The sequence below is a fragment of the Schistocerca nitens genome, chromosome 10 (assembly GCF_023898315.1).
Source record: "Schistocerca nitens isolate TAMUIC-IGC-003100 chromosome 10, iqSchNite1.1, whole genome shotgun sequence".
NCBI lineage: Eukaryota > Metazoa > Arthropoda > Insecta > Orthoptera > Acrididae > Schistocerca > Schistocerca nitens.
Window position 1 is genome coordinate 114,634,110 of NC_064623.1, and position 18,836 is coordinate 114,652,945.

The 18,836-nt window shown below is 39.2% G+C and overlaps 1 protein-coding gene across 1 annotated transcript in view; it reads right to left on the minus strand.

The window, feature by feature from the left end:
• LOC126209916 (titin-like) overlaps positions 1–18,836 on the minus strand; it is a 285,842-nt gene that overhangs the window by 240,262 nt on the left and 26,744 nt on the right. The window contains exons 2-4 of the mRNA XM_049939036.1: positions 13,885–14,298; positions 11,116–11,160; positions 6,573–6,958 (exon numbers count right to left, since the gene is read on the minus strand). Coding sequence (XP_049794993.1) covers positions 6,573–6,958; positions 11,116–11,160; positions 13,885–14,214 — 761 coding nt within the window. The 5' untranslated portion in view covers positions 14,215–14,298. The remainder of the gene's footprint in view (positions 1–6,572; positions 6,959–11,115; positions 11,161–13,884; positions 14,299–18,836) is intronic.

An 18,836-nucleotide genomic window follows, 5' to 3' on the forward strand; every position in this document is an offset into this window, starting at 1 on the left:
AATACTCTCTTTCAAATTCTGAAGGTGGCAGGGGTAAAATACAGTGAAACGCTATTTACAATTTGTACAGAAACCAGATGGCAGTTAAAAGAGTCGAGGGGCATGAAAGGGAAGCAGTGGTTGAGAAGGGAGTGAGACAGGGTTGTAGCCTCTCCCCAATATTATTCAATCTGTATATTGAGCAAGCAGTAAAGGAAACAAAAGAAAAATTCGGAGTAGGTATTAAAATCCATGGAGAAGAAATAAAAACTCTGAGGTTCGCCGATGACATTGTAACTCTGTCAGAAACAGCAATGGACTTGGAAGAGCAGTTGAACGGAATGGACAGTGTCTTGAAAGGAGGATATAAGATGAACATCAACAAAAGCAAAACGAGGATAATGGAATGTAGTCGAATTAAGTCGGTTGATGCTGAGGGAATTAGATTAGGAAATGAGACACTTAAAGTAGTAAAGGAGTTTTGCTATTAGGGGAGCAAAATAATTGATGATGGTCGAAGTAGAGAGGATATAAAATGTAGACTGGCAATGGCAAGGAAAGCGTTTCTGAAGAAGAGAAATTTGTTAACATCGAATATAGATTTAAGTGTCAGGAAGTCGCTTCTGAAAGTATCTGTATGGAGTGTAGCCATGTATGGAAGTGAAACATGGACGATAAATAGTTTGGACAGGAAGTGAATAGAAGCTTTCGAAATGTGGTGCTACAGAAGAATGCTGAAAATTAGATGGGTAGATCACATAACTAATGAGGAGGTATTGAATAGAATTGGAGAGAAGAGGAGTTTGTGGCACAACTTGAGAAGAAGAAGGAACAAGTTGGTAGGATGTGTTCTGAGGCATCAAGGGATCACAAATTTAGCATTGGAGGGCAGCGTGGAGGGTAAAAATCATAGAGGGAGACCAAGAGATGACTACACTAAGCAGATTCAGAAGGATGTAGGTTGCAGTAAGTACTGGGAGATGATGAAGCTTGCACAGGATAGAGTAGCATGGAGAGCTGCATCAAACCAGTCTAAGGACTGAAGACCACAACAACAACAACAACATTACACAAATATATAGACTCAGGAGCAATTGCATTTGTGAAGAGGGGAGATGGGGATTGGCGGGGGGAGGGGAAGTGGGAGTATAGTTTGGCATGTCTTGTGACAGTTGAGTGCTGGAAAAACAAGAAATGCAACATAATTGTATTTGATCAGAGCTTCACTTTGAGTGTGCTCAATGCTCAGGATACTCCACATACCTCCAAGGTTGTGCATGCACTGGGTTTTCGACATGCCACTGTTTAGTGTATAAGGAATGAGCACCCTTTACATTTTTATAAAATGAAAGAGAGAATAACTTCTTTTTATATAATTGCTCTGCTGCCATCAAAATATTCATCTACAGGATTATTACACTTTTTGTAAGGGTTTGTTCGGAAGAAGTGAAACTTCTTGCAGTTAGACCCCAGTGTCAGTCAGATGAAAGCCTTGAAAAACCACAAAAAAATCTTCTTACGGTGGTTTCCAAGCTACTAATAGAAAGCCCATGTATTCTTTAACAGCTTTGTGTACTAACCATGCATTAACTGATAAAAAATCAAAACATTCATTTGACAACTTGAATATATTTTTCAGGTGGAATCAACATCAAAATCTGACTGACTAAAGGTTTTACACCAAATCCCAAATATCTACTTCAACTGTTGAGAAGTACATTTGCATAGAACTTCTCCAGGAGGGACTCCATGGTGTGGTGCACAGCACTGCAGTCTCCCAGGAGATATTGCATGGTGATGTAAGCACATCGTAAGGAGACCCCACTCCACCACACGATGCCCCAGGAGTACAGAAGGTGTATTTTGACTGACTGACAAAAGAAGGATGTACAAAACAAAAATGTACAGGGAAAAAAAAGGGAATACAGCAGTATTATTTGCTTAGGAATTAAATAAATAGGGAGTGCAGGGAAGTCAAGGTGAAATGACTGCAGTAATAATGGGAAGAAAATGGAGAAGGAAAGATTGTCAGAAGAACAGATACAGCATACAAAAAAGTCTACATCATCTTCTGTGACAAAGTCAAAGGTAACAATGCTATGAGAGTGACACAGGAATTCCACTGTTAAAAGTCGAGGTGAGGACAAACATGTGGAAACAGTATCCTGCAGGCCTCTACGAGGGGGAGGAACTGGTATAATATGATAGAAGAAGAATTAAGACGTCGACATCGAAGACACAGGGGATTCCTATTAGAGTTCATCAGGGAGTTAGAATACTTGTGATCCAATATGGTGGAAGGCATTGATACCATTCCTTTGGAATTTAAAAAATCGTTGGAGGAAAAGATAACCAAATGACTATTCAAGTTGGTCTGTAGAGCCTGAGAGACTGGAGGTACACTATTAGACTTTCAGAAAAATATCATCCACAATGCCCAGAAAGAGCAAGAGCAGATAAGTGTGTGAACTATTGCACAACCAGCTTATGAGCTCATGCATCATATTACTAAGTGTGGGCCAGGATTAACAGGGGATACTGAACATATACAGAGAAGGGCAGCACGGAAGTTCACAGGTATGCCTGACCCATGACCCTCTGCCATGCATTTCACGATGGTTTGCAGAGTATGGATGTACATGTAGATACTGGCACGAATATTATACAGAAACTTCAAAAGGAAAACTGAGTCTCACATAGGCACAACAAAAAGACACTCACAATTTTAGCTCTTGCCCGTTAAGCCCTTCGTCAACAATAGACAGACATCCACGCGTGCGCACACACGCATCCATGCGCGCGGGTGCACATGTGCACACATGCAGAGATTGCAGTCTCAGGCAACTGAAACCACACTGTGGTGTGTGTGTGTGTGTGTGTGTGTGTGTGTGTGTGTGTGTGTGTGTGTGCGCGCGCGCGCGCGCACGCACACGTGTGTATTGCTGATGAAGGCCTTGTGTGTGTGTGTGTGTGTGCGCGCGCGCACGCACACGTGTGTATTGCTGATGAAGGCCTTAATGACCGAAAGCCGAAAGCTATATATAATAGTTGCGCCTATCTGCGACTCACCATCTCCGCTATATGGTGAGTAGGAACTTTCCTTCTCATAATACTGTTACATTTCATCCTGGATTTTCCATTGTTTGAAAAGGAAAGGTGTGTGTGGCAAAAATGTTATACACAAAGACTAAAAGGAAAACCCAGTGTCTTTCAGATCATTATCAGTTTGGCTTTAGGAAAAGTAATCGCACCAGAAATATTAGTAATATACTATGTTCACTAAACCCAAGGAGGGAACATAAATAGAAGACCGAGAAAAAGTACTTACAGTGAAACCTCTTTATAACGTTCCTCCATATAACGTTTTCCTCTATGTTACATCCGTTTTTTTCGGTCCCGACTAAAAGCCCATATAAACAATGTTAAATTTTCCTCTTTACTGCGTTTCCTCTATATTACAGTTTCCTCCATGTAACGCTCATATTTTTGGAACCCTGGTCAATTATTTACCTCTTTATAACGTTTAAGTGACTGGATGTAGACACATCGTTTTCCGTTGTGTGGTTTCACAGTTTGCACTGGCTCAGGAAGCCCGCGCTCAGCGTATTTCATATGTCAGCGACAAAACCCGGTCACGTGACATGTGACGCACATTCTGCTTGCGATCTTTTTGGCGCCATTTCAGTTGATGCTTTGTATTAGTACTTAGTAGCGTGTTGTGTGAGCTGAGCAGCAAACAGTTTGTGTGCCTAGTAAGTGTGTGTCTTCGATATAATGTTTTTTTAAAGCTTTCATCAGTGGACATGGGTGAAAAGCAGAAGAATATTTCTCTGGAAGATAAGGTTTCTATTATTAAAAAAGTGGAGGCATCTCCTGGCGTGAGTCACATGGAGCTAGTGAAGCAATTGGGACTGGCCCCTTCAACACTCAACACTATTATGAAAAACAGATCGTCGATAATGGAAGTGTTTGAGAATTGTGGAAATTCAAAACATACGCGTTTGAAACAATCGACTTACGACAAAATGGAGAAAGTTTTATTAACTTGGTTTCAGCAAGCACGTGCTGCAAACATTCCTATAAACGGAACTATTTTGAAGGAGAAGGTGCTTCAAATATCACTTCAGTTAGGAATGGACAATTTTAAGGCGTCCAATGGATGGATTGATAAATTTCGACAGCATCATGGTGTTGTGTACAAATTGGAATGTGGAGAAAGTAAAAGTGTGGACGAACCAACTGTAGCTCAGTGGATACAGACTCTCCCTAATCTGATACAGGGCTACTAACTGCGTGACATTTATAACGCTGAAAAAACCGGCATGTTTTTCAATTTAATGCCGGATGAGACATTTACTTTTCGTGGGGAAAATTGCCATGGCGGTAAGAAGAGCAAGGAACATCTTACCGTTTTGTTGTGCACAAATGCTGATGGCAGTGAAAAACTGAAACCTTTGGTTATCGAGTAGCCAAAAAATCCGAGGTGCTTCAAAAACATTTCCACGTTTCCGTGCAAATATACAAACAAAGCCAAGGCATGGATGACGAGTGAAATATTTTTACGTTTTCTAAGAGAATTTGACGCCAAAATGGGGAGTGCTACAAGAAAAGTGCTGCTGTTCGTGGATAGATGTGTGGCACATCCACCAGACGTACCCTTTCTGAGAAATGTTAAAGTAATTTTCCTGCCACCCAACTGCACCAGCCGTCTGCAACCTTTGGACTTGGGCATAATACACGCCCTTAAGGTTAAATATAGGACAGCCCTTGTAAAAAAAGGCCTTGAATTTGATGGACCAAAGAAAACCGGGAAGCCAGCAAAGCTCACAACTGAAACTAAACATTTTACAGGCAATAAATTTAATTATGTACTCGTGGAGGGAAGTAAGTACTGAAACTATTAAAAACTGTTTCACAAAAGCGGGATTCTGTGATAATGAGATGGCAGCTCCTGTGGAAGAAGTTGCAAGTGATTTGCAAGAGTTTCACCAATTAATAGGCAGTGATTCTGTCACTTTTGAGGACTTTGTGGCTGTGGATGACAACGTGGCAACCACAGGAGTACAAAGTATTGAGGAGCTGACTGCAGAGAGAAGCTTGTAGAGTAATAGTGGTAGTGAAAGAGACAGTGACAAGGAAGATGACCCTGTGCCCTCATATACTAAGGCAGCTGAAGCCTTTGAAACATTCAGGAGGTACACGATGGCCCATAGACTTGAGGACGGAACAGTAGTTCAACTTGCTCATTTGGAGCAAGAAATGATTGCCATAGAGTCTAGGAGAAACAGAAAACAAGCAAGCCTGCTTGAATATTTTAAAAAATCATAGGTATGTTATTTTCAGATTGCTTAGGTTCCTAGAGTTTTGTGCAAATTTAAGTTCCACTTGATAATTTAATTATTAAAGTAATTTTTTTGTAACTAATTCTTTTTTAATCTTTCCCATTTACTGTGTTTTTATGTAATATGTTCATTATATCATAAACAAAATTTGGCTAATATTCTATAATTGGGTCAACTGAAGAATGGGATACCACCTGTCAGCTTTGGAGAATGATGTCAATCTTAAGAATCTGTTATAACTTTTTACTGTACAAACTGATCCATTTACTTTCACCCATCCACCTACCGAGCCCCATGTTTTAATTAAAAAAACTAATCAGTTGATACATTGATCATTTGCAATGAATATCATATGTTGTGAAAATTTAAAACGTCATCTATGGCACCATTTGTCAAAGCTGATTAGTGGTATCCTGATCTTCAGTAATGCCCTATAATTATTATTTGGAAGCCTTCCTCTTTATAGTGTTTTCCTCTATACAGTGTTCAGAATTTGTGGTCCCTTGAAAAACGTTATATAGAGGTTTCACGGTAGATGAAAATAAGTATAGAACAAGATGAAGTACAAGATGTGGTGTTATAGAATGGTGCTGAAAGTTAGGTGGGCTGGTAAGATAAGGAATACGGAGCTTGTTCGCCAAATATGTGAAAAATATTAGTAGGAAGATGGAATAGGATGATAGGGTGTGTGTTAAGAAATCAAGCAACAACATTCCTGGCTCCTGACGGAGCTTTAGGAGATAAAAAGTATAGGGGACATAGATAGGAATACATCCAACTGATAACTGAAAACATTGGATGGATTAGATGAAGAGGTTGGCACAGGAGAGGGAAGTATGGCAGGCTGCATTAAACCAGTCAGAAGTCTTATGGGGATGCTTAAACAAATGAGTACAAGCTAATGAAACAAATATTTCTGTATCTCTGGAAACAGACAATGATAGCACAGATTACAGACACAAGAAAAGAATAGAAAGAAATAAAAACATTAAAAAATGCTAATAACAATAAGAAACTTTTTAAGGAGAAAATACTAAATTTATAAGGCTTTCAAGGAAAGAAAAATATAAAATCAGGAACAACAGAGATAGAAGGCAGGAACGGTCAACACGGAGAGAAGACGAAGGAGTATTATAATAATAGAAACAACAACAAAAAGAAGAGGAATTCAAGTTGTTACACAATCCTTGTTGGTCAATACAATGATTTAAAAAATCTTAAACCCAGTATTTGAGCAAACTGGCTACTCACGTGTTGTTGTTGGCTTCTGGGGCAGTAGTGCTGTCTGGTGGAAGTCCGGACATATGCTGGATACCGGCAGCAACTACCGCCGGATCACCATCTTCGTCTCCCCGCCCGAGCAGCTGGCTCGATAGTGACTGCTGCGAGTCGTCGGAGAGGAGTGCATCTGAGCCAATGGTAGGAATGGCACCGGCTGTGGCCACCACCTCCTCGCAGGCCTGGTCGTCGCCCTCGCCCCATTGCAGTATTGCCAGCTCTGCCTCCCCCACAGTGGTGCTGATGAGGACACTCTCATCATCCAGAGCACTATCACCCACCAGCACTGGGTCAATGTTGCAGCCGTCCTCCGACAGTAGCTCCTCCACGGTCGCTACTTCCACTGAAGGGCCCTCCACCTGTCATAAATAAGTGACAGGGGATGCTCACACACAACACGTACTTTAAAAGACGAGTAGTCAAATGTAAAAGATGTTGTTATAAAATGCATTCAGAGCAGGAGAGTGGCATTTACTTACAACTAAAGTATTGCTTGACAAAAAGTTGTTTTGAACACTTTACTGAGAACCGTCAGTGGTACACCCTTTGCTGCTTCTAAACTGGAAACTATCACACCCAGTCAGTTACAGCAGAGCCTAAGGTTTAGCTCTGAGTGTGAATGATGGGCCAACTTTTTTAACATATACTAAGCATTATGCCAAAAGAAATAACAAACACTTACAGATCAAGCCCCAGACAATGGGCTTAGTTGTCTAACACAAGCACAGCCACTAGTTCACCAGTTGCCAATTCAAGGATGATTAAATGTACAATTTAAAAAAAATTTAAAAACAGTTACACGACACAGCTTTCACAGCCACATACAAAGGCACATCAGACGAACTTCTTGACAAATCATTTTTATTTTTTCAGTACTAAACAGCTTTGTTCATTGAAGGCATGTTTAACTGTTACAATATTTTCCACGCTGCATCAGTTGTCTTTTGTAACTAAGATGCATAAATAACTAAATTAGCAATTTTTTTTTTCAATCTGTATGTCATATGTCCTCAATTTTTATTTTCTTACTATCAAAGTTTTGTTTTTTGCCTTTTAAGTTCAACTTTTTTTTCAAAACTGCTGAAAATGCTGAACATATGATATGCACATTTTTAACTATCGGTTATTTTAAAGCAATGGTTGTGAAATCTGGACACCGTTAAAAATGGACAGAAAGCACATAGAAGTGATGTAAATATAGCTCTGGAGAAGGTTCATGTGGACCAGCTGGACAGAAGAAAACAGCAATGTAACAATACAGAAAGGACTAACAACTTCCAGAATGAGATTTTCACTCTGCAGCGGAGTGTGCGCTGATATGAAACTTCCTGGCAGATTAAAACTGTGTGCCCAACCGAGACTCGAACTCGGGACCTTTGCCTTTCGCGGGCAAGTGCTAACAATTTCTTTTTAAATTGAGAAGCAATTAAGTTTTTAATAGGCATACTGGAAGGAAAAGTTCTGTGATGGAAAACCAAGAGGAGGCCGAGAAAGAAAATAGATCTACTGGAAGTAACAAGATGACAAAGATTATCAGGAAATGAAACGGGCACTACAAAACAGGAGAGGATGGTTGCAACGACAAGGAATAGCCTTTAGAAGAAGAGGATGACGATTTTGTGACAACAGAGAAAGAAAGAAAAGGATACACAAGATAAACATTGAAGAGAAAGAATAAGCATTCCTGACCATAATATTAGAAGACATTTAAGGTGCAGCAAAGAATTCGTAAATTAATACTATTTACAACTTTTTTGCTATACAGATGTGGAACAATATGACCACAAGAATATAGGTTATCAGAAGCAATTGGTTGCACTGTTAACTCTTTGACTGCACATTCAAGACTTTGTGGGAGTGCCTCAGCTGCTGCACTATCAGATCTCTTACCGTGCAGTCGGTGCCGAATACTTCCAACAATCTTGCCGATAGAGATGGATAAAAGTAAAAGTTAAAAACTTGCTAGCTTTTGGAACTAATAGTTCTTTCCTCAAGAAGGAGAAAGCAATGGGTGAGAAATGTTAAAAAGGAAGACCAGGTTATTCAGACCCACTTCTGAAAGTTCCGAGGTATCTTATTTTTACTTTTACACACTACCTGACCAAAGTACGTGAGCTGAATACCTGAGGGTAAAAGCTGAATACCTGGGGGAAAAGCTGAATATCTGAGGGGAAAAGCTGGATATCTGAGGGGAAAAGCTGGATATCTGAGGGGAAAAGCTGATTCTTCCTCTAGGGATGAAACCAGAAGAGGTGGTGGTGACGGACACTAGAATTTGGAAGCACATATGACATTCTAACTGATCCCACAGGTATTGCACTGGATTCTGGTCAGAACTCTGGGCAGGTCAGTCCATTTCAGGAAACCATTGCCTAATAGCTGCTGCTTTATAACAGGGTTTGCTGTCACACCAATACAATCAATCTTAGTCTCTGAACTGTTCTTCTGCTGTATACAGTACACAATGCAATGAAATATGTTTATTTCCTTCCACATTTATCATTTTCTTAAACACAGTAAGAGGATAGTATCCAAACCACAAAAAATACCCACATATAACTCCAACTCCTCTGTTCCTCACTGCTGGCACTACACATGATGGCAGGTAATGTTCTCCGAGCATTCACCAAACCCAAACCCTTCATTGGATTGCCAGATGGTAAATCACTCATTTCCAGTCATATCTCTTTTTTACACCACCTCAAGTGTCAGTGTTCAGCACAGAAATGTGTGGCTTACAAGGAGCTACTCAAGCACTGTACCCCGTTCTTTGTAACTGCCTCACGAATTCTTTGTGCGATTTCCTACAACAGTTTGCAATGACTGACAGTTCCTGTCTATCCTTACACGGTCTCTGCTCGGTCTCTGGTTAGCTGCAATTGTTCCTTCGCATTTCGACTTCGTAACCACATCACCGACAGTCGACTCTGGCAGCTTTAGCAGGCCTGAAATGCCCCTGGCAGATTTGTTATCGGGGGATATCCAATCACTGGCCAACGTTCAAAGTCACGGGGCTCTCCTGACTGACACACTGCGCTGTTACTGACAACACTACTCCCTGCCTCATTTAAACTGGCAGGTCCGACTCTTGTGACATTTCTGCTTTACATAGGAGAGCCCAGATATTTTGATGAGACAGTTTGTGAGCATATTGGTAGTATTACACAAATCACCCCCAGAAGGTAAATCGTTGATATCAATTCTGCCTGAAATTAACCAGTTTTCTTAATTAAATTTTCCTTTGATACAATTAACTGGCTTCCTTATGCTTTGTGTTTTCCTGTTTAGGATCTGAAATGAGAAGCAACACATCTAACCTGTTTTTTTTTTTTACCTACCATATTTGATTTTTTCCTCTTCCTTTTATTATTATAATATGTATCTTGCATGGTCCACCATAACTCCTGACAGCTTTTTGCTTCTTGTCTCTCTCCCCATATCCTAGACTTAAATTGGCTTTTACTTCTCTTCACTTTTTTAACATCTTATACTTTGTTTTTCTTGATCCATTTCTAATGAAAAATTAAATGACTTCTTCCAAATGGACTTATGTAACCTCACAATATGACAAATTGATCAACATAATTACACATAAGTTCGCCGCGTCTGCTAGGTATAGCACGAAAGGATACGCCCGCCAGAGTCAGGTCGTGTGGCAAAACACTTAAGACAGATTTAGGGGCCACGTTGACAGGCACTGCCTCACTTGTTGCAACCAGGTGGTGTTTACAGCTAGCTCTCCCTCGTATCTATTGATGACAACCCCATCCTATGAGGTTTTCTTCCGGGTTGTGATATGAACTTTGCTGTTAGCTACTGTTTTCACACACCGCTCCATCAGCCATTGTGCTTTCAGTAAATGAACTGTAAGTAAACAGATACACGGAGTGTGGTTTGTATTCACGTACTTCCTAACCAAATCTACAAACAGTGTTCTATGCTACTGTGCGAGTCATCCGATAAACTTTGAAGAACACTGAATTGTGCAAGAGATATGCATCTCCATAAGTTTGTGTGTGTGTGTGTGTGTGTGTGTGTGTGTGTGTGTGTTTCCAAGGGAACTATTACTTCCTGTGATTCGCTGTACATAATCAGTGTATAAAAAATTGATATGCATCTCCATAAGTTTGTTTGTGTGTGTGTGTGTGTGTGTGTGTGTGTGTGTGTGTCCAAGGGAACTATTACTTCCTGTGATTCGCTGTACATAATCAGTGTATAAAAAATTGTCTTCTTGAAGAAGCAGATTAACAGTAGGCATCACATCATTTCCACTAGACTATTAGTTTAAATGAGTCTTTTATTAAGCAGTATTAGCAAGCTTCGAGTGTGCGGTCATTCTCAGGTACATTAACGGATGTGGACACTTCACCCTCTAAAGAATTTACCAATGTCACATGCAGCACGACTACGGAATAAATATTCACCAAACAAACATACATAACATTCTTTTTCATATCTGTTTCAGACTCAGTCTATTACTGTACACATACAGAAAAGTATAATACCTCACACTTACCTGACATTCAGGTTGCAGGTGCACAATGAAGTCCAAGCACGAATCCTGGCAAAGCAGTGGGGGAAATTGCGAGAACAATAAATGACCAAGTAAGAGGTATTCAACCAATCACGTTACAAAAATGAGCATGCCAAGAAATAGTATTTGTAAATGTATGAATACAACATGTTTCAAGAGCATTTCACATGGCATCAAACTGTCACAATGAAAGTACAGGCAATACCATGCTGGAGGACACCACCGACACTTCGTTAATAATACTAAAATGGAAACACTTTGGAAGTTGATCACGAAACGGCTTTCAGCTTCTTTGGCCATCACCAACTGATGACCCAATGTGACAACCACAGCTACAGAACATGTGACTTACACAGATATTACTCATACCATTACAGTAAATGACGAGATACACAATGGTTACACAAGACAGAATTACTTTTTTACTTTACACAGAAATCATTATATTTAACAAAATATGAAAAATACATTCGAATTTACTGTTGTAATGTAACATTTTCATACCTAAAACTTAATGAAACAGAAAGTAGTGTTTGGTCATTTAACTGTAAGCCAGCATTCTGTGTCATATGATTATCTACATCAGCTACTTTGGGTAATGACATCTTTCTGCTTTACAAAAGATCTTCTAACACAAAACCACTGGTACAACACAGATCCACATGTTGTACATGCTGTTATGAAAAGCGGGAAGATAACACAATTCGAAGCACTCCAAATCGATAAATGTGTCACAGAAAGGCAACATAGTTTTAAACCAGTAAACCCCGCTTCTTTACTGAATTGAACTCCTGTATATAAAACAGTTTGAAAAAGGCGATTTACTTTAAAAATGAGTTAATGTGTTGAATATCTGCCTTTATGTGTGCAAGCAAGAACAAGTTCAGGAACAGTTTGACATTATCCTTTAAGTTTGTTAGAAGTCGCTAAGTGCCGTCGTCATGAAATACTGGATGGATATAAAATCAGTAATTTGTGCTCTGTTTTAACCAAAAGCCAGTTTTCCACACGTCTCGGGGTTTACGATGTCATATCTCCAGAGCTATGTGTCACACAATGATAGAACTCTGCAGGTACATTCAGTGGTATACACGGATACTGTATGCAAACTGTGTTACAAATAAAGTTTATAAAGTAAAATATATCAAAATATCATGCCTGATGCTTGAAGTCCGACTGCATGAACAGCAAAACTATAGTAAGTGATACCTAGTTTTCCTTTCATAATTTTGTGTGGGGTGTTAACAAGAAAAAGTTTCGTAAAGGTTTGAAATTATGAGTAAATTTGTTGGAAGTCACTAAGCACTCTCATTCTCAAATACTGTGTTGATACACTCTTTATTAATAGATTATGAAAGCATTTTAAATTTGGTTAATAATTACGTGAAATACTGAAAATTGAATTTTTGTTGCCCTTAAGCTGCAACTGGTACCAGGTTAGCATTTTAGTAATAAAGACTACATTTTGATAACTTTTAGGGATGAAATTCTTGAGCTTTTTCTTTTTGGTGTCCTATTTTTTATTCCTTGTATTGTATAGATTCCTACTGTGACTAATTTCGAAATAAGCACAACCGTTTGGGGGAAAAAAAATAAATACATAAAAAAATCACTTAAACTGTCATACACATTTTATCAGCAGATGAACATTCCTTAAAATGCACATACATTCAAAGGATTGGTTGGTGGCATACTCCCGCTATACCGAAATTACCTAGCACTTGTCTCATAAATAAAGGGCTGTACAGTCTCATAAATTTGTTATATGATTTTACTCCTTCATTACATGTGTCTCAATATTAATCGATACATACAGCGCCTCTTACTAGTACCATAACAACAATTAGACCTTTGAGAGAAGTAACTTTTTTTTCCTTTGATAAATTTGAATTTGCATCTTTAGTAGCAACGATTTGGTACCATTATTTTGTGTGTGTGTGTGTGTGTGTGTGTGTGTGTGTGTGTGTGTGTGTGTGTGTGAGAGAGAGAGAGAGAGAGAGAGAGAGAGAGAGAGAGAGAGAGGGAGAGAGAGAGAGAGGGAGAGAGAGAGAGAGGGAGAGAGAGAGAGAGAGAGAGAGAGAGAGAGAGAGAGAGGGGGGGGGGGGGGGTGTCGCCTTAGGACAAAATGTAAACGACAGGTGAGAAGAGCAGTACACTATGCTTAGTCCACTCTACCAAATTCACGTATCATTTTGTGTGTACAATTATCACTGGACCATAGCCTAAGAAGCTAAAAATCCGTTTTAAGAGCAAACAATACGGAAAATTCAGTTAATGTTACTTCCTCAATAATGTGTGAAAAAGTGAATTACTAATCATTCACTCAAAGAAACCTCTCAACGTAGTGTCTCACTGGAGTAGCAGTTCCAACAGAAGTCAAATTGCCTCAGTTTGTAATGACTTTGTCAACTTTTAACTAGCAGATGACACTGCATTCTTCAGTAACACTACTTAATAGAAAATGAAATTATATCACTCCTGGGCAGTGGATTTCCTCTGCACGTGGTCATAGAACATGAAAACATTTACACAAGACCCATACGGACACCAAACTGTCCGAGTACTGAAAGTTAATATTGGCGGAGACCAGAAACAAGTGAATACCCATTATCTTAAAAAGTTTTCTGTCGAAATAGATACTCGGATCAACCATCCTCCTGCGAGTAGTCTCGGAAATAGTGAGTAATACATCATATATCGAATTATGTGACATTCAATTGCAATACATGTACGTTTATGAAAATGACTTACCGTAAGATCACCTAAACCACTCTGGCCGGGCTCAAATGGCTGGCACAACAACTCGAGAGCAGATTCGGACGTGTCCGGCGACAGCGACGGCACCCCGCTTACGACGTCACCTATCACCGAGCCATCCAGCACTTCCTCTTCCACCTCCTGCTCCTCCAAGCCCTGCTGGGGAAACACTCCGGCTTCGGACACCACCATCTGTTCGCCGGCCTCCGGAGGTGGCACCAGGGGGTCGGGTCCCGCCGCCCCCCTCTCGTCGCTCGTCGAGGACGAGACCTCCCCCTCCAAGACTGGGAGGGCATCTTGGCCCTCCCCAGTCACCAGATCCATCTCTTCACCTCCCCCACCCTCCTGCTGAAACTGACTCCGCAGGTTCCCCAGCTGGAACTGTGCTTTTCTACTGTCGATCTGAAACTGTGAAATTGAAATTAAATGTAGTGCTAGCTAGAAAAGATTGTGGGTCTGTATAGCAATTTAGGGAAACCTTTTGACAGTGATTACTGCCACACTCTCTTTGGAATTTGCTACAGTCTGATTAGAATCACTTGATAGTTGACGTCTGTCACTTTCAACTACAGAGTTGCCAAATCAGCTGCCACATACCGCTCTGTTACGGGTGAACCACCAACACAGCATGCCACTTTGCAAATGCTGTTAACGTGTAACATGGAACAATGTTGGAAGCAGCCGCCACAAGGTATGACACAAATGCGTGATACTCTGTCAACGGGATGTGATTTGTAGTCCTGAATTTAAACTGATGTCCTAAGCTGAACCACAATCTTGCAATGTGCAATGTATCCAAGAAAATGGCAGTTAGCAATCAATGGCAGAACTAAAATCATGACTGCTTTGTTCACAGTCACTAAAGTTAACCTCTACGGGCAAACTCAAGACAGAAAAATTTCAGTCTGAGCATTAAAAAACAAATTGTAATTTCTCACTGTCTTTTAGTGGTTGGCTGAGACTATCCTCACACGAGTTACACGTAACGCTGCTTTACCAACTGACAAGCAGTCCTTGTTAGAACTTTACTGTACATTATAGATGAAGCCGGCATATTTCAAATGAAAAAAAGCATGGTAGGAAGAAAAAATAAGTGCAAAGTGATAATGAAAATGACACACAAAGTATTATAAATTTTTTAAAAAAATATGTTTAACTCAATTAATTGAATAAAAATAAAATGTAAGTATTTTGTTTGGATTTAGAAATTTAAAAACTGCTGTATTTCACAAGCTTCAAACTTATGACCTTCTGCACAACAGATTAATGTGCTAACCATTGCACTACGACATTACTATGCATACAACTGTTCATTTATGATACGTATATTCCCATGGCAACGATGATTTATGGCCTTTAAAAATTTAGCTTCACATCTACATCTATACTCTGCAAACCACTGTAAGGTTCATGGCAGCGGGTATGTCCCACTGTACCAGTTATTAAAGTTTCTTCCTATTGCATTCATGTGTGGAATGAGGGAAGAATGATTGATTGAATGCCTCTGTGAATGCAATAATTATTCTAATCTTGTTCTCATGATCCCTATGTCAGCAATACATAGGGGGCTGTAGTATATTTCTAGAGCCAACATTTAAAGCCAGTTCTTGAAACTTTGATAATGAACTTTCTTAGGATATGTGACACTGAACTGCAACAAGTGTTTGGAAGGATCCAGTAGTATTTTGTTAGTGTTGTGCATGAAATGTGTGTATATCATTGGAACCGTGTGTGTGTGTGTGTGTGTGTGTGTGTGTGTGTGTGTGTGTGTGTGTTGTGGCTACCATGTGTAATGAAATACGAAACTATAGGGTCAAACCCATGAGTCACGATCTGAACATAACAAGAAAGAAAGCCGGACAACATGAACTGACCAATTGTTGTGGCATGTTGCAGTTTGGCAATGGCGAACAGTTTGGGCATGACTGAGTGCTCTGATAGGAGGAAACCAGCACTGGGCCATAAAGTGTCAACTATTAAGTAATTTTAATCTAAATGTAGATAGCAGTTTGTCAAGAGACAGCAAAGGACTTGGAAGATCAGTTGAACACAATGGATAGTGTCTTGAAAAGATAATGTAGGATGAGCACCAACAAAGGAAAAACAAGAATAATGGAGGGCAGTCAAATTAAATCAGGTAATGGTGTGGGAATTAGATTAGGAAATAAACACAAAAAGGAGATAATGGGCTTTGTTATTTGGGTTACAAAATATCTGTTGATGGCCAAAATAGAGAGAATATAAAATGCAGACTTGATAACCAACCAGAAAAATGTTTCTTAACAGTGAAATTTTACAAATGACCTATGTGTCTTTATCGGATGTTGTAGATAGTAATTTTTTCCCACTTTTCCATGTACCACAGTTCAACTGACAGCACCAAAAATGTATTTCAGTGTACACTAGTTTTATGATTTTGGTGCAAGCATTCCAATTTCAACTCTGGTCACAGTGATTTTAACACAATGCTGTCTGGGGGAACTATGTTGGTGTCATGCGAACATCTATCGGGCAGACGCTGCTGGCAGAATGTTTGTGTCACGCAAATACCACTGGCACCAGATTTGTGTTGTGCACAGAAAAAGCTGGCAAGCACTGGTGACAACTGTGGTGCCATGATCAACACTATCAAACAAACACCAATACTCCATGTGTTCTGCGTCAAGGCAGAATAAGGTACAGACACTTCAGCACACTGTTTTTATAAAAACTCATGCTCTTTGATAAGGGCAAACGAAGGAGAAGACACAGGTATACATGATGAATGCACTGACACGTTGTTTGATATTCCAGTTGAATTCGGGGTTTGCAAAGAAGTAGAAGACATTACATCACCAGAAAAATAGAGTGAAGCAGAATCTTCTAATGACTCTGAAATATGTACATGGAGAATTCAACAAACACTATCACAGCCAAGTGATACGGAAGAATCAAACGAAGATCACAATGTGAGTGATCAGATGTTGATTTATCGAGGACCAATAATGAAACAGAAGGATTTCTGGGTCTTAACATATTTCCCAGCAATATACAGAAGATTGAGGATGTCACTAAATTATTTTTAGGGAGGAAGCCAAATAACAAAAGTGTCAAGTTTGTAGATGTGAAGGCAGCCAAACTTAGAAAATGTTTTTGGTTTGCTATTCTGATGTGAATCATAAAAAAAAAACCAAAGGTGGACAATTATTGGTAAACAAATCTGTTATTGGAAACCACCAATATTTTGCAAAATGATGTCTCATAACAGATTTCAATGAATATTAGCATTTTTAAGATACCAATAATAAACAGGACAACACCGATTGACTCTTCAAGGTGCAAACTACAACTGATTATTTCTCTAAGAAGTTAAAAAAAATTTTAATCTTGGTCAAAATATTTTTATCAATGAAGGAATGATATCTTGACATGAACAACTACATTTCAAAATTTATAGGCCATAGAAAGTTACAAAATATGGCATACTCTTCCAGATGCTGTGCAGTTTAATAATGGGATGTATTTCCTCTTTCAAAATATACTCTATAATATTATGAGAAGGAAAGTTGACACTCACCATATAGTGGAGACACTGAGTCGCAGACAGGCACAACAAAGAGACTCTCACAATTATAGCACAATTCTCAAACGCAGTATGGTTTCAGTTGCCTTAGACTGCAGGTTTGTGTGCGAGTTGCGTTTACATATCTCTCTCTCTCTCTCTCTCTCTCTCTCTCTCTCTCTCTCTCTCTGTGTGTGTGTGTGTGTGTGTGTGTGTGTGTGTGTGTGTGTGTTTGTTGTTGTTGACGAAGGCCTTAATGGCCAAAAGCTGTAATTGTGAGAGTCTTTTTGTTGTGCCTATCTGCGAGTCAGCATCTCCGCTATATGGTGAGTGGCAACTTTCCTTCTCATAATATTGTAACATTCCATCCTGGATTTTCCATAGTTTGAAAATATACTCTACCATTTAACAGCCTTCAAAGGAGACAGTGATGAAACTAATGACACATGTTTGTGGAAAATGGCTCCATCTATACATGGATAGTTACTGCAACCGTGTAGAACTTGTAGAACATTTGCTTACAAAGAAAATTCGGGTTTATGGAATGATGTGACTAAACGGCAGATTTCTAACAATGTTAAAGAATGAAAAATTAAATTTATTTGGAACTAAATATAAAAAAATTGTGAAGTACTGGCACAATTATAGAGAGCATTGAAGACAAAAATGATACGAATAATTTCTACCACATATAATGCCAATTTTGTAGACACACAAAAAATATACAGAAAAACCAATCGCATGAGTCAAAACCCTGAAGCTGTACTGGATTATAACAAATACGTGATGGGAGCAGATTGCGCAGACCGATTCCTTAGTTACTACCCTACACAGAGGAAAACTATAAAACTGTAGAAAAAAGCGGTGTTATAGATGTTTAAATGTGCTTTATATAACAAGTTCACACTGTATCAACATAAAAATGCAGTATAAATGGATTTGACAGTACATCCTCAAAACTTTGGGAAAATAGAGAGACAAGATTGAGATCTAATGTGAATGTTTCACCGTAATATGTAAAAATTTGAAGTAAATCGGTGGAGTACTTTTTGAGATTTTTGGTAACTATGTTTAACCCTTTATATATTTCATATGTATTAAAAATATATAGGCTGTCTGTCTGAATGTTCCTTAGGGTAATGTGTAAAAATCTGAAGTAGATTCAGCCAATAGATTTTCAGGGCAGCTAAAGCTGCACCAGCCAACACAAATCTCCAAAACCAACAAAGATGAATGACGAAGGCACCATGTATGTTACAAAAACAAAAAAAATTAGGACAACAAATTTGACACATAAGCCTCATGGGCTCACGTTACACGTCAGAAATTGTTTTGCTTCCTATCATGTAAAGGAAAATGCTAAGTATTCAAGAAAATATCAATAAATAAATAAATAAACACAAAA